Genomic DNA, 14,169 nt, shown 5'->3' on the forward strand with positions numbered 1-14,169 from the left:
GATTTTATTTATTTGAGAGAGAGTGAAAGAGTGCAGTGTGTACACAAGCAGGGGTGGGGTGCAGAGGGAAGAGAGACTCTCAAGCAGATTCTGCGCTGCGGAGCCCGAGGCCAGGCTGGATTCCAGGACCCCAAGATCATGACCTTAGCCAAAACCAAGAGCCGGACGCTCGACTGACTGAGCCACCCAGGCACCCCTGATTAACCATTTATTTCTGCCATGGCTGCCCAAGCCCGGTCAAGTATGATTATATAGATTTATTAGGTATCCAGTATCTGATAGTAATTGGTAATAATGGACTAATAAGTTAGCTTTGGATATCAAAATAATATGTTTTGCTTGTTAGTTTCTGTATGCTGTTCTGGGTTGATATAAAAGTCTTCTGATTGATAACTTTTCTCAAACAGGTGCCAGCTACTAGTTATTACATATTTTATTAGCCTGTTTTTCTCCGATAATATGATGGAAACTATAGCCTGTGAAGTGAACAACAGAGAGAACACCAGGCCAAAGACAGAACTGGGAATAAAGAAGGAAGGTGGTTATTTTATCCTTTAAGCTGGATATTTTCTTTCCTAGAGTTTTTGGATGTTCTGACTTGACATAAAGAAAGCAAGAGCAAAGTTGTTACTTTCTTCTCTCTTTTTCCTGGGTGTATTTCTTGATCACGAATAAATGTATATTTCAGGAAGTATGCTGTTTTCTGATAGCCTGGTAGAGGGAATCTCTATTTCTCAGTTTCCAAACCCCAGCCCACCATTCAGTCTCAAAGAGAGTGTGTTTGGGCTGATGGTATTTCCTAGAGGAAACCCCTTCCTAGCCCATTTCCCCTTTTGCACTTCACTTCTCCACCCTTTCCTATCAAAAGAGCATTGTTTAGTTTCTAAGTATGTGTTGATTGGTTTTGTTCATATCTCCTATGAGCTTCCATCATTCTTTTTTTTTTTTAAGATTTTATTTATTTGCAAGAGAGAATGAGAGACAGAGAGCATGAGAGGGAGGAGGGTCAGAGGGAGAAGCAGACTCCCTGCTCAGCAGGGAGCCCGATGTGGGACTCGATCCCTGGACTCCAGGATCATGACCTGAGTCGAAGGCAGTTGCCTAACCAACTGAGCCACCCAGGCACCCTCCATCGTTCTTTTTACGGTTTACTATTTGAAGTGAACTTTTTTCCCTCAACTTCTCCATTTTTTTAAACTTTGTCTCCCAATCATTTTTCTTTATCCTCCTGTGAAATTCCAGTCTGTTTGTAATGGCTGTAGACAATATATATTTTTAAGCTTTTATTTTTAAGTAATCTCTGCACCCAACATGGGTCGTGAACTTACAAGATCAAGAGTCGCATGCTGTACTGACAGCCAGCCAGGCCAGGTGCCCCTGTAGACAATATGTATTAATTGGCAAACATCTGATTCCAGAAAAGGCTCTTTTCTGTTGAGTCTGAGGAAGACTTTGGCAAAAAGTAAGGAAGGCAGGTTTCTTGCGGGGAGTTCAGTATATCTTATTATTTGCCTTATATACTTAACTGAGTAATATGGAAGTAACCCAGAATAAGCACTATACCAAAAGATCAGTGATGTTAATGGGAAGTGGGCTAAGGGAAGGTAAGCAAAGGAAGTTGTAGGGAGAGAATGGGAAGAGGGTTTTTTTAGGAAACATAATTAGCTAGAGCAGAGTAGCTTTCCTGTGCACAGTACAGATAAACAAGCCTGGTAAACTTTAAATTTTCATTGACAAGAACCTGTATAAAAGGGATGACGGAAAAGTAACCTATCTCTGATATTCCTTGTAATTGTCTTGAAGTGCATTGTTGGGGCAGTTAATGTTCATTATGATATAGTTAAAATTAGACGTTCTCTGCTGAAACATGTTCATTCCAATCCAGCAAGAGTCATTGCCTTTTCAGGATAGATAGAGCCAGGTTTGGAAATAAGAGGTGGCAGTTTGCCAAGAAATGTCAAATATTTCTTGGCCATGGGTGGCTTATCCAGGAGACTCAGGTCTTTTATTATTATTTTTTAAGATTTTATTTATTTACTTGTCAGAGAGAGTGAGAGAGAGCACAAGCAGGGGGAGCAGCAGAGAGGGAGGGAGAAGCAAGCTCCCCGCTGAGTAGGGAGCCTGACCAGGGGCTCGATCCCAGGCCCCTGGGATCATGACCTGAGCCGAAGGCAGAGGCTTAACGGACTGAGCCACTCAGGTGCCCTGAGACTCAGGTCTTTTAAAGAAGACTTTTTTTTTCCTTCCATATTTTCGATCAAAGTTTTAGTGCCAAGAGATATATATTTGAGACCTGAGAACCATGAAATTGTAGAAGCAAAAGTTTATCACAAGAGGGAAATGTAGAGTTATTTTAATTAACCTTGGGAGCTTATTACTAGTGGCAGAGGTGTTACATTGAGGTTGTATATTATCAAGATGAGTCTTAGTTTAAAAAAAAGAAAAGGATGAATCTTAGTGAACTTGTGGCTCATTCCTTGCTGCTTAGTTGGCTGTTATCTGAGGTGACCCCAGGACTGGTAGATCAAATTGCTTTGGAGCTTTTGTTTCTAGGAGCATCTTTGTCTTTCTCACTTTTTCCTAGAAGATCCTTAGGAAAACTTGACACTTGCTAGGAAACAAAATTTAGTTTTTCTCTGGGATGTGGCTTGGTTTTCTTAAATGGCTTGGTTTAGTCCTTATGGAGGATGTAATAATGGTACTTTTTTGTTTGTTTCTAAACACTAAGTTTTTGAGTACTCAGCACTACTGAGATTCTCAGGAGGTGAGCTGATACTTCAGACATTTCTGAGTATTTTCATTTGAAGAACATATTGTGTCTCCTACCTGCAGGGGTATAGTTAAAATGGCTTTCAGTATTTCAAGGTAACAAGGACCAAAGAGATTGCTTCAGATAGTACAACAGATAACTGGGCTGACTGTGTTTGTGTTTTGTTTTGTGTGGGTTTTTGCTTTTGCTTTTTTTGTTTTTCCTTTTAAAACCTCTGGCTCTCTGTGTGATCAACCAAGAGAACCTCTAAGAGTTAGCATTTTGTTTCCCAAAAGTCTGCTTATATTGCTTTGTGCTCTGTGTAGGTATTATTGACACATTTATGCGGTAGTATTGAGTTGGGTCTCTGGGATTGCCTCTCTATGACCTGCCCAGGCAAAACTCCAGTTGTCTGAGTAATGCACATCCGGCCAGCCTCTAGCATCCCCAAATTATATGTGTACTTCAAACATTGAAGTCAGTCACACACTGCCTCTTAGTTTCTCATCTGGTGGATGATGTCATTTCATCTCCGACGGAAATGCTTCTGCTCTGAAAGTGCAGGGAGAGGCTCTGGTATTAAGGCCAACTCTGTTTTGTTCCACATACTGGGGGGAAAAACAACCCTTATTTTGGAGGTTTTTACAGTTTGGAAATATCTTTATTTCAATTATCTCCTTTTTTAAAGCCAACTCATTTCCCTCTGAAGTTTGCCTTTTTTACACTTCTCAGAATTATATTGATGATTTTTCCCTTCCTCTACATTTCCTCCCTCCCCTCAGTAGTGAATCTTAATCTCCTGTTGTTCAATAGTAGCAAGCAAATATATGGAGAGTCACAGTGGTGTTTTGCCAAGAAACCAGCCCCTCCAGTACCTTTTTCATTAGAAACACAATTTAGGGTGGGGCCAAGGACCAAAATGGAGTCCTTCCTTAAGACTAGGATGGAGTTACTCAGAAAAATATTCTGTGACTTGGTGTGATGATTCATTGTTGTATTTTAGCAAGAATCAATTGGGTTGTTTCCATTTTGGCACTTGACTGGTTCAGCTGCTTTGAAATTATTTTAGTAACATTAAAGGTTTCCCAGCTTATTTTCATAATTTAGCGGATCTTTTATATTTTTCAGGGTTTGGTATCCAGGAGATACGCTGAAATTAGGTTTCCCCGTTTTATAGGAGAATATTGATGTTCTGGAGGACATGAAAGATAAACCTCTTCAGAGAGAATCTCTTATATGTGCTGATGAAAGTTTGTTTCAGGTTGTACAAGCATCTCAAAGTAATATGTGGTAGAGAAAGAGTAAGTGTAGAGGAGTCATGCGTATTTGTAGCTTGGGATTGTCAGCAGTATTCTGGACATTTTCTTTTTACCTTTTTTTCTTCTAGTATGTCTCTGCAGCAGCATAATATGATTGTAATGAGCTTGAGTTAATGTGTGGGGTGGGAGTGATGTTGGTCTGTATATGTGGGACTGTCAAGTAGTAGTTTACTGGGGAAAATGGAGTATATAGCAAAGAGCACAACAATAAAGTCATCCCTGTGTATCTCTTTTCCTTAATTGCTAAATTATTGATGTAATTATTTTTTTATATAAAATTTACATAGGTAAGGAAAAATAGATATCTGTAAAGTTAGAAAATCAACCTAATTCCACTATTCAAGATAGTTATACTTAAACATTTTGACATATAATCTTTTGGACCTTTTCAATGTGTATAAATAATGTGAGTGAACTTATAGGTAAGTGTTGTACAAAAATATGATACTATGTAATTTTTTTTTACTCTTTTCCACATCCTATCCATAAATATACATAAAAATAATGGTTTATATATTCCATTTTATGGCTAGATTTATGTCACCAATCTCCTTTTGTTCATTTAGATTCTTTCCAGTTACAGTATCTATACAATAATAGTTTTTATATATAATGCTGCAGTAAATATCTTTGTATATACATTTTTGCCCACTTGATTATTTCTTTAGAATAAATTCCCACTTCTGGGTCAAATTGTACATGTATGTTTTTAAGACTTCTTGCTAGATATTGCCAAATTACCCTTAAGAGTGGAAGACCCTCAAATAAGATGTACGCGCGCTATTTTTTGAAAGGGTAGATGCCTGTATGCAAAGGAATTTTGTACCTGAAAATTTTTTGCCAATATGAAATCACTCCAGGGTGAAATGATTTGGCTTAACAGATTTTGTGACCAGTCTTGGAATTTTTCTGCCAGAACTTCTCCTCTTGTTTTTTGGACGTTTACCTAGAACTACAAAAAAATCATTTTACGTTTCACAGTATGGTGCTGGGGATCAGGTTAGGTCCTGTTCATAATTTTAGATTTCAGAGTTTTTTTTTTTTAATATGCTTATTCTGCTGTAAGCAAGTAGAACCCCAGCAGTAAGTGATAACTTTCTGTTTTTCCTCATTTAGGTTTCAACTTTCTGTGCTGTGGGGTCAACCATAAGAGAGGTAGATCTGATGTGTATCTGTGCTGAAGAAGCATGAGCTCCTTGCAGTAACTAGAAGCCAACTCCTCTTCCCCATAACAATTGCAGACTTTTTGTAGTGGTAGTACATGGCCTTCTTCTGAGAAGGCTGTGGGTGTCTTGCAAGCATTATTTGACATTAGCTCCCATTTCTCTCTGCCCTCCCCAAGAAAGATGCTATCGTAACACAGAAGTTTCTTTTCTCACAGTTCCACAGTATAATATGAATCAATTGACTACCTTTTGTCTCTCTCAGAGTCTTCCTATAACTTGATTTCCTTTTGTTTCAGTAAATGAGTCTCAACTCTTCTTCTTTTCCCTTTCTGCTGCATCTCTCATTTCCCCTGACCCTTCCCATTCTGTAGATAGGTTTCATAATTCATAATGATGATAATAAGTGATAGTATTTGTAAGCATTTATTATATGTTAAGTACTGTACATGACTTAACTTAATTCTCTTAACAACCCTATGAGGAACATGTTATTTCTCCATTTTATAGATGAGGTAACCAAGGCCTAGAGAGTTTCAACTAACTTGTCCGAGGTTGCCTAGTTAGTAAGTGGTGATTTAGTATTCACACCTAGGTGTTCTGATTTCAGAGCCCACAGTTCTGCCCACTATGCTATTATTGCTCCCCTGACTAATCTGATAGACTGTGTGTGAACTAACTTGATTTTAAACCAGATTAACTGTTTGTTATTGAATGGGTACTGACTGAACCAGGACTCCTTGATGAAGGAGAGAATAGTACAGAAGACAATTTCCCCTTCTGACCTTGGCTCTCCTAGAAAAACAACAGAATTCTGAGCTCTTCTGTGCATAATATGTGGAGTTACTGATTCTTTCAGTCTTTTAGCAAATATTTTAGAAGTTAATGTGCCAAAAAAAATTAATTGCCAAGGATTGGTAACTGATTCTGCAGTCAATTCTAAGGTCCTTAAAACGAAAAAGAGTTTGTGTGTCAGATACCCTCTTTTTGTCCACTGCAAATTCAATAATCATAAGAGCCTTGTTCTTTTATTCAGAGCAAGTCATGGTCTCACATAACACCAAAAAGAAAACTTCAACCTGAGATGAATGGAGCTCTTTTTTTCTCTGTTAAACTTTCTCCGTTAAAGTTGTTGATATTTTATTACAAAGACAAAAAGGTACTTTCTACTAGTGAGGACCTTAACATCTATAAAACTGTGAAACTGCTCTTTCAAGAATCAGACTTGAAAGAAATTTCTACTGATCTAGAATACAGGCATTTGGTTCAGAACAAGGATAACCTCACTAAAAGAAGTGAAAGGTATTTTCCTACTATTTTTGCCAGTAACATTGATGACTATTGCGAGAGGAACAGATTGTCATTACTGTTAACTTAAGACTGATGGAGGGGGCGGTATCTGGGTGGTGCAGTTGGTTAAGTATTCAGCTCAGGTCGGGAGATCGAGCCCCACGTCGAGCCTTGTGTCGGGCTCCATGCTCAGTGCCAAGTCTGCTTAGATTTGCTCTCCCTCTGTCCCTTCCCCCAACCCCCATGCTCACTTGCACGCTCTCTCTTTCTCTCTCTCTCAAATAAATAAATCTTAAAAAAAAAAAAAAAAGCTTGAGAGGAATTGAAGGAGGGATTCTGCTCTTAATCCTCTTTCAGTGAAAATGAAAAATAGATTTCCTTGTCCCAAGGGAGGGGGGTGCCTCAGGGAAAGAAAATATGTGTTCATATTGTCTGTTAGCAGTTCTGAGATTTATTTAGTTTTTAGAGCATTCTAGCTCCCCTGGTGCTTTCTTGGCCCACCTAGACTTTAGGTGGCTAGGAAATTGAAAACAAGATTGTTTAGAAGAAAGAGTTGAATTGGGGATTAGGAATGTGAATTCCCATTCTGGCTCTGTCATCATCTTTGCTCTGTGATTTTGAGCACATCCCTTATGCTTGTGCTTTTATTTATAAAAAAGGATTAGACTAAAAATCTCAAGGCCCTTTCAGATGATTTTTTTCATAATATAAATGGTAATTGATTTGTTAGCTTGACAATGGGCAAGTAGCTTAATTTGTGACTGAAGGAGCTGAGTTTTCAACTTGCTTTGTTTAAAAACCAACTTTCATGGGGCGCCTGGGGTGGCTCAGTCGGCTAAACATCTGACTCTTGATTTCAGCTCAGGTTGTGATCTCAGGGTCCCGGAATCAAGCCCCGTGCTCAGCACGGAGTCTGCTTGTCCCTCTCCTTCGGCTCCTCCCCCTCCCATTCTGTCTGTCTCTCTTTAATTAATAAATATAATCTTTTTTAAAAAATCAACTTTCATCAGCAGCTATAGATTTCAGCCAGACTGAGCTTGCCTGGCCAGAGTTTTTAAAAATTCCCAAAGTGAGAGGGGTGCTGGGGTGGCTCAGCCAGTTAAGCATCTGACTTCAGCTCAGGTCATGATCTCAGGGTACTGGGATCGAGCCCCACCCGGGGCTTCCCACTCAGCGAGGAGTCCACTTGTCCCTCTGCTGGTTCCCCTGCTCATGCTCTTTTTGTTTCTCTCTCTCTCTCAAATAAATAAATAAAATCTTTAGAAACAAAATTACCAAAGTGAGTACACCCTTGCTTCTCTAGGATTTGGTTTGTTGTTGTTGTTTTTGCTTCTCTAGGGCTTTTACATTTTCTTTCTGCAGAGGAACTAGGGTTCAGAGTTGCCATGGTTGGCTCTATATCATCTCTTGACCCACTCAAAAATAAGTTATTTTTTTTATTTTTTTATTTTTATTTTTTTAAGATTTTATTTATTTGACAGAGAGAGACACAGCGAGAGAGGGAACACAAGCAGGGGGAGTGGGAGAGGGAGAAGCAGGCTTCCCGCCGAGCAGGGAGCCCGATGTGGGGCTCGATCCCAGGACCCCGGGATCATGACCTGAGCCGAAGGCAGACGCTCAACAACTGAGCCACCCAGGCGCCCCCAAAAATAAGTTATTTGAACCATTATTTTTTTCTGATGCAGACTGTTTGTGATGGCTTCATGTCTTGCTTTTAGTACTGCAGTATTAGCTAGTTGTTTAGAATGTTTTTTGGTCCAGGACCTGTTAATAAGAGTCCCAACTTAGTGCAATATAAAAACAATGTCACTGTTAGAGCTTCATCTTGATGCTTCCTTTTACCAGAGAAAACCTCTCAGAAAGAAGCCAACTCAGATGAAGAAGCTTGATTATCCAGACTTGTTTTCTTTTCTTCTGTGGTATTTTTCCCCTAAACTTTTAATTATAAAAATTTTCAGACATACACAAAGTAGAAAGAACAGTATAAAGAACCTCCGTGTGCCCATCATCTAGACTCAGCAGCAATATTTTGCGAAGCTTGTTGCATCTGTTCATCTTAATTTCCCCACTTCCACCCCTTGGAATGTTTTAAAGCAAACCCAGTCTTCATCTGATTTCAGCATAAATGCTTCAGAATGTTATTTCTACAAATAAGGACTGTATTTTGGGGGGAAAGGGAGGTAGGGACTTATGACATAACCACAGTAGCATCATCACATCTACAGAATAGTGGTTCTTTAATTTCTCCTCTTGAGGCTCTTGTCTCAGAAACTTTTAAACTACTTTTTTTTTTAAGTTCTTCTTCTTTTTTAATATGGAACCCTTCATGAATTTGCGTGTCATCCTTGCGCAGTGGCCATGCTAATCTCTGTATCGTTCCAGTGTCAGTATATGTGCTGCCAAAGCGAGCACTACTTTACTATTTTTCTAATCAGCATCCGAACAAGTTTCGTACATTATATTTGGTGGATATATCTCTTAAGTACTTCATTTAATTGGTTCCCATATCCTGTAGTATTGTTTTAAGGATCAAATTAGCTACATTTGTAAGCTTTTAAAGTGCTATACAAATAAAAATTTTGTTAGTGGAGAGAAATACCCTTTCTACAAAGGTATCCGTTCAGTTTAATCTTGCAGCCAGTATTAAGGAGAACTAGGAGAATGTGGAGATGCCCAAGTATTGGCAAAAAATGCAGAAAAAAATTGTGAGCTCCTCCAGGTCAGGAACATAAAACTCTCTGTCCATAGTGCCTATGCAATGTTCCTGACATGTAACAGATTATCAGTTTTTGAATAATTGAATGAGGAGAGGGAGCAGAAATAATTCAGCATTGAACTGGTACTGAGAGGTGTTAAAATTGAGCCAATGAGGAGAAGCCAAGCTGTCAGCCTCCATACCCAGCTCCACCTTGGGTAGTGTGCTCTCTTTTGTAGCACATGCTACATTTCATGGTGTGGACTGATCATGTAGGAATTTTAATAATCCTTCGGAGTTTTGGCTTAGATGGGAGAGGCAGGTCCCTGATTTCTCAGGAGAAAGGTTTTTTGCCAAATAAAGTAAATTTTAACATTAGAACTCTGCCCTATACTCTTGTTTCCCCATCCAAAAAGAGAATGATATATATGGATCGTGGATTTGAATTATAAGATAATAATATCTCCTTATCAGAGAATATTTTTCGCAAAGATGCTAGAAAACCAACTTTCTGCTGAACAATATTCTGGTCTTTTTAATTTTTTTTTTTTTAAGATTTTATTTATTTATTTGAGAGAGAGAGAATGAGAGAGAGCATGAGAGGGAGGAGGGTCAGAGGGAGAAGCAGACTCCCTGCCGAGCAGGGAGCCCCATGCGGGACTCGATCCCGGGACTCCAGGATCACGACCTGAGCCGAAGGCAGTCGCTTAACCAACTGAGCCACCCAGGCGCCCCTGGTCTTTTTAATTTTTTTTAAGATTATTTATTTATTTGAGGCAGGAGGGAATGAGCGACGGAGGGAGGGGCAGACAGAAAGGGAGAAGCAGGCTCCTCGCTGAGCAGAGAGCCCAAGCTACCCAGGCTCCATCCCAGGATCCTGGGGTCATGACCTGAGCCGAAGGCAGACACTTACCAACTGAGCCACCCAGGCAGCCCCAGCAATATTCTGGTCTTATTCATAGGGATGAATCTCATTTCCCTTAAACATTGACTGGCTGGCATTACCAAGCCTAGTGTGGCCATGCTGAGTTAGCCTTCTTGTCTTTTCTCTCTCTCTCCTGCCCTCCCTTCTCCTTCCCCTGCCCTTTGCTCCTCTTCCTCCTCCTTCTGTACTAATAGGAGAGAAAGCTTCATTATGAGGTGAACAGGTACAATGCTGTTGACTCTTCAGTCTCATGAACTTCTCTAGTAGAGAGTTTCTCATTGCGCGCCTGGGTGGCTCAGTCATTAAGCGTCTGCCTTCAGCACGGGTCATAATCCCAGGGTTCTGGGATCGAGCCCCGCATCGAGCTCCCTGCTCAGTGGGAAAGCCTGCTTCTCCCTCTCCCACTCCCCCTGCTTGTGTTCTTGCTTTCGCTGTCTGTCTCTCTCTGTCAAATAAATAAAATCGTTCAAAAACAAAAAAGTTTCTCATTGGCAGAGACTTGGACCAAGTGATCCAGCCTTAGCAGATCATGTCACTCTGTTCTTCATTGGATTTCTGGACCACTTGGGTGTTAACAGCAACATTGGTAAAACTCTAGGTATTTTTCTCTCCCCTTCCATTCTTCTCTGGTAGGTTGGAGCTCAGATTTGTGCCCTAGGAGCAAAACTTCAGGCAAGGAAGAGAGTAATAAGTCTTAGGTCTTTGTTCTCCTCCTCCTCCTGTGTTACTTGGTCTGATTATCATTATATTTTTTTAAAGATTTTATTTAGAGAGAGAGCGTGAGCATGTGTGGACGTAAGCAGGGGGAGGGTCAGAGGGAGAGAGAATCCCAAGCAGACGCTGTGCTGATCGGGGAGCCCCATGCAGGGCCCTGTCTCACAACCCTGAGATCATGACCTGGATGACATCAAGAGTTGGAGGTATATGGGGCACCTGGGTGGCCCAGTTGGTTAAGCGTCTGCCTTCTGCTCAGGTCATGATCCCAGGGTCCTGAGATCGAGCCCCACATCAGGCTCCCTGCTCAGCGGGGAGCCTGCTTCTCCCTCTGCCTGTTCTGCCTGCCGCTCCCCCTGCTTGTGCGTGCTCTCTGACAAATAAAATCTTAAAAAAAAAAAAGAGTCGAGGCTTAATCCACTGAGCCACCCAGGTGCCCTTCTTCTTCTTCTTCTTCTTCATCATCATCATCATCATCATCGTCATCATTTAGATCCCGTTACCGTTTTAACTGCTTCAGCCATAAGTGTCCTTGGGATTAATCCCAGCTTTGCAGTTGCTGATAGCTAAGCAATTGGCACCAAAATTCCACTGAGTGAAGTCCTATCACCCTGGTTCTGGGTACTTTGCAAGAGTGTAGCAGCCCTAGAGCTACATGTTTGTGGGATAAAACTAGGAAAGGTAGCAAAGTAGAGCTTTTCAAGGAGGTATAGGGCTTTCTTACTAACTCTGTGCCTTGAAATCACTTACCTGCCTCTTTTTTCTCCATTGTTTAACTTTATCTAGTGACTACTTATGTACAGAGAACGTTATTTTCTAGATAAGACTGTCAGACTAGGACTGGATGTTGGCCCTTCTTGGTTCTGCCAGATCCCTTCCAAACCTTTTCCTTTGTGGTAAAAAAAGGAAGGGATAGGCCAAACACTGACCAAGGAGTCCAGAATCAGTGTTTGTCTTCTCAACTGAAAGCATACTGATTTTCTCAGTGAGAATCAGTGATTCTGTACTTGCATGTGTGTACTTGCAGGAGGGTGTGGTGGTGGTGGGGCCGCTCAGGGGTTTGGGAGGAGCCAAGTAATTTGAGATGCTAATTAAAATTCCTTGAAGGTTTAGGTAATTGAACATTAAACCTTGCTGTGAGCCCAACTTTGCTCTTGCTTTAGAAATCACATAGAAAGAATATATTTGTATAGCACATTATGGTCCATTTGATTTAGCTTATCACATCGAATCTTTACATAAGACTTTTTTTTTAAGATTTTGTTTATTTGAGAAAGAGCGAGAGTGAGAGAGAGCACAAGTGGAGGGGAGGAGCAGAGGAAGAGGGAGAGGCAGACTTCCCGCTGAGCAGGAAGCTTGATGAGGGCTTAATCCCAGGATGCTGGGATCACGACCAGAGCCAAAGGCAGATGCTTAACAGACTGAGCTACCCAGGTGCCCGCAAAAATTTTTTAATGATGTAGGCTCCACAATGTGGGGCTTGAACCGACAATCCTGAGATCGAGACTTGAGCTGAGATCAAGAATCAGATGCTTAATCGACCCAGCCACCCAGGGGCCCCTACATAAGCCTTTTTTTTTTTTTTTTTTAAGATTTTACTTATTTGAGAGAGAGAGCACCAGCATGGGGGGATGCGTTGGGGGGAGAAGGAGAAGCAGACTCCCTGATGAGCAGGGAGCCTGATGCCGGACTCCATTCCAGGACCCTGGGATCATGACCTGAGCCAAAGTCAGGCACTTAACAACTGAGCCACTCAGGTGCCCCTGTAAGGCTTGTAATATAGGTTCATTTTTTAGTTAAGCATAGAGAACAGTTTGCCTGATCTAACAGATTTGAACCCAGGTCTTCTGATTTTTAAATAGCTCAGCATGTTGACTCCTGGCTAAAAGGTTGTAAGATATAAAAGGTTAGACCTTGGGGTGCCTGGGTGGCTCAGTTGGTTAAGCGTCTGCCTTCAGTTCAAGTCATCATCCCAGGGTCCTGGGATAACCTCGCATTGGGCTCTCCGCTCACTGGGGAGCCTGCTTTTCCTCTCCCTCTGCCTGCTGCTCTGCCTAGTTGTGCTTGCTCGCTCTATCAAATAAATAAATAAAATCTTTAAAAAAAAATAAAAGGCTAGACCTTTTTTCCTTTGTTGATGGACACCTTAAATTTTATAGTAAGTCAGTAGCCGTTTTAATCATAAATCTGGGTTATCCTGGCTTATTGTTTACCTTGGAATCTTTAGCTTGGGATTCTAGTACTAATTTACCTCGTTTTTTACCCAGCTGAAGTTGATCTAATTGAAGATGAAGCATCTATAAAGGGTGTAGATTATTGGGCTTTTCTGTTTTTCCAATTTTCTGGGTCATTTTATGCATTTTTATGCAGCAGATCTTCCTAACAGCTAGATGACATTTCCATTGCCTCCTATTTTGGGAAGAGGAATGAAAACCATCTGTTCCCCATTTTTTGCTACCCTGACTCAATATAGGGAAGGAAATTTTGCTGTTCTGCTTATCGGTAACAGAAATATTTGGTCTGTGGTCTCTGTACGACTAAGGGCTATTGTTACAACCTTTCCTCTGAGCTCAGCTATATTCTGAAATTCTAAGGGCCCTTGATTATTTGTCTTAAACAATCATAATTAGAGCTTCACCTTATTGCCCTTAACCCCCTCATCAATAATCCAGTGTATACATACACTGGAACTGGGATCTTCCTGCTCAGGTGTTATTGAAGATCCATCCCATTAGGCTCCTCTTTTTAATTTTCTTTAATATGGCTAATCTTTATTCTCTTTGAATTCATTAGAATTAGATTGAAGGTATGTATCAGTAGTCTTTGAAGATAAAAGTCAGCATTTTCCAATATGAAGGGTGGGGGGACAGTCTGTCTTCCTGAGTGGTCATGTGTCTCCAATGTGATCATTGATGAAGGTTATGGGGATGGCAAACCCTTGAGAATTGATTTAACCTTTCAGAGTAGATTTTCTACAGATATATTCCTTTAGTCACTTTGTAAACATATTTATCTTTCCTAAATTTAAATGGATAAAAGCCATAATACTTATGAGATTGAATCACATACTTACCTTACACATCTGCCCTGATTAAATATTTGGTAAGTAAAACTCACTTTAGTAAGTAAGTAAACGCCAACAAATTCCTGTTGAGTTTACAGCAGAAATCAAGATGAGGAGGTAGGGATGCAGAATCTTCATTATTTTGACATTGTATTTTCTCATCCTTAGCTGCTTTATCTCCATAGATCAACTCTTTACCTTTTTTCTGAAATAATTAATAGAGAAGTAAAGCACCATAGATATGCTCTGA

General features: G+C 40.5%; 1 protein-coding gene and 1 non-coding gene across 6 annotated transcripts in view; one reads left to right on the forward strand and one right to left on the reverse strand.

Annotated features, from left to right (window-relative positions):
* The window catches only part of PIP5K1A (phosphatidylinositol-4-phosphate 5-kinase type 1 alpha), a 38,566-nt gene that overhangs the window by 5,175 nt on the left and 19,222 nt on the right, over window positions 1–14,169 (forward strand). For 2 of the 5 annotated variants that reach the window (XM_034989996.1, XM_034990000.1), the window contains exon 2: window positions 5,185–5,223. The exons of 1 other annotated variant lie outside the window; for it this stretch is intronic. In XM_034989996.1, coding sequence (XP_034845887.1) covers window positions 5,185–5,223 — 39 coding nt within the window. Of the gene's footprint in view, window positions 1–139; window positions 539–5,184; window positions 5,224–14,169 lie in introns of those variants that run through there. 2 more of the 5 variants (XM_034989997.1, XM_034989999.1) reach the window with 2 other exon arrangements.
* LOC118000402 lies at window positions 8,830–8,933 on the reverse strand. Its single transcript, XR_004676449.1, has one exon. It is a non-coding gene; the product is annotated as a U6 spliceosomal RNA (small nuclear RNA).

Source organism: Mirounga leonina, unplaced genomic scaffold, assembly GCF_011800145.1.
Source record: "Mirounga leonina isolate KUSES-001 unplaced genomic scaffold, KU_Mleo_1.0 Mir_493, whole genome shotgun sequence".
Classification (NCBI taxonomy): domain Eukaryota; kingdom Metazoa; phylum Chordata; class Mammalia; order Carnivora; family Phocidae; genus Mirounga; species Mirounga leonina.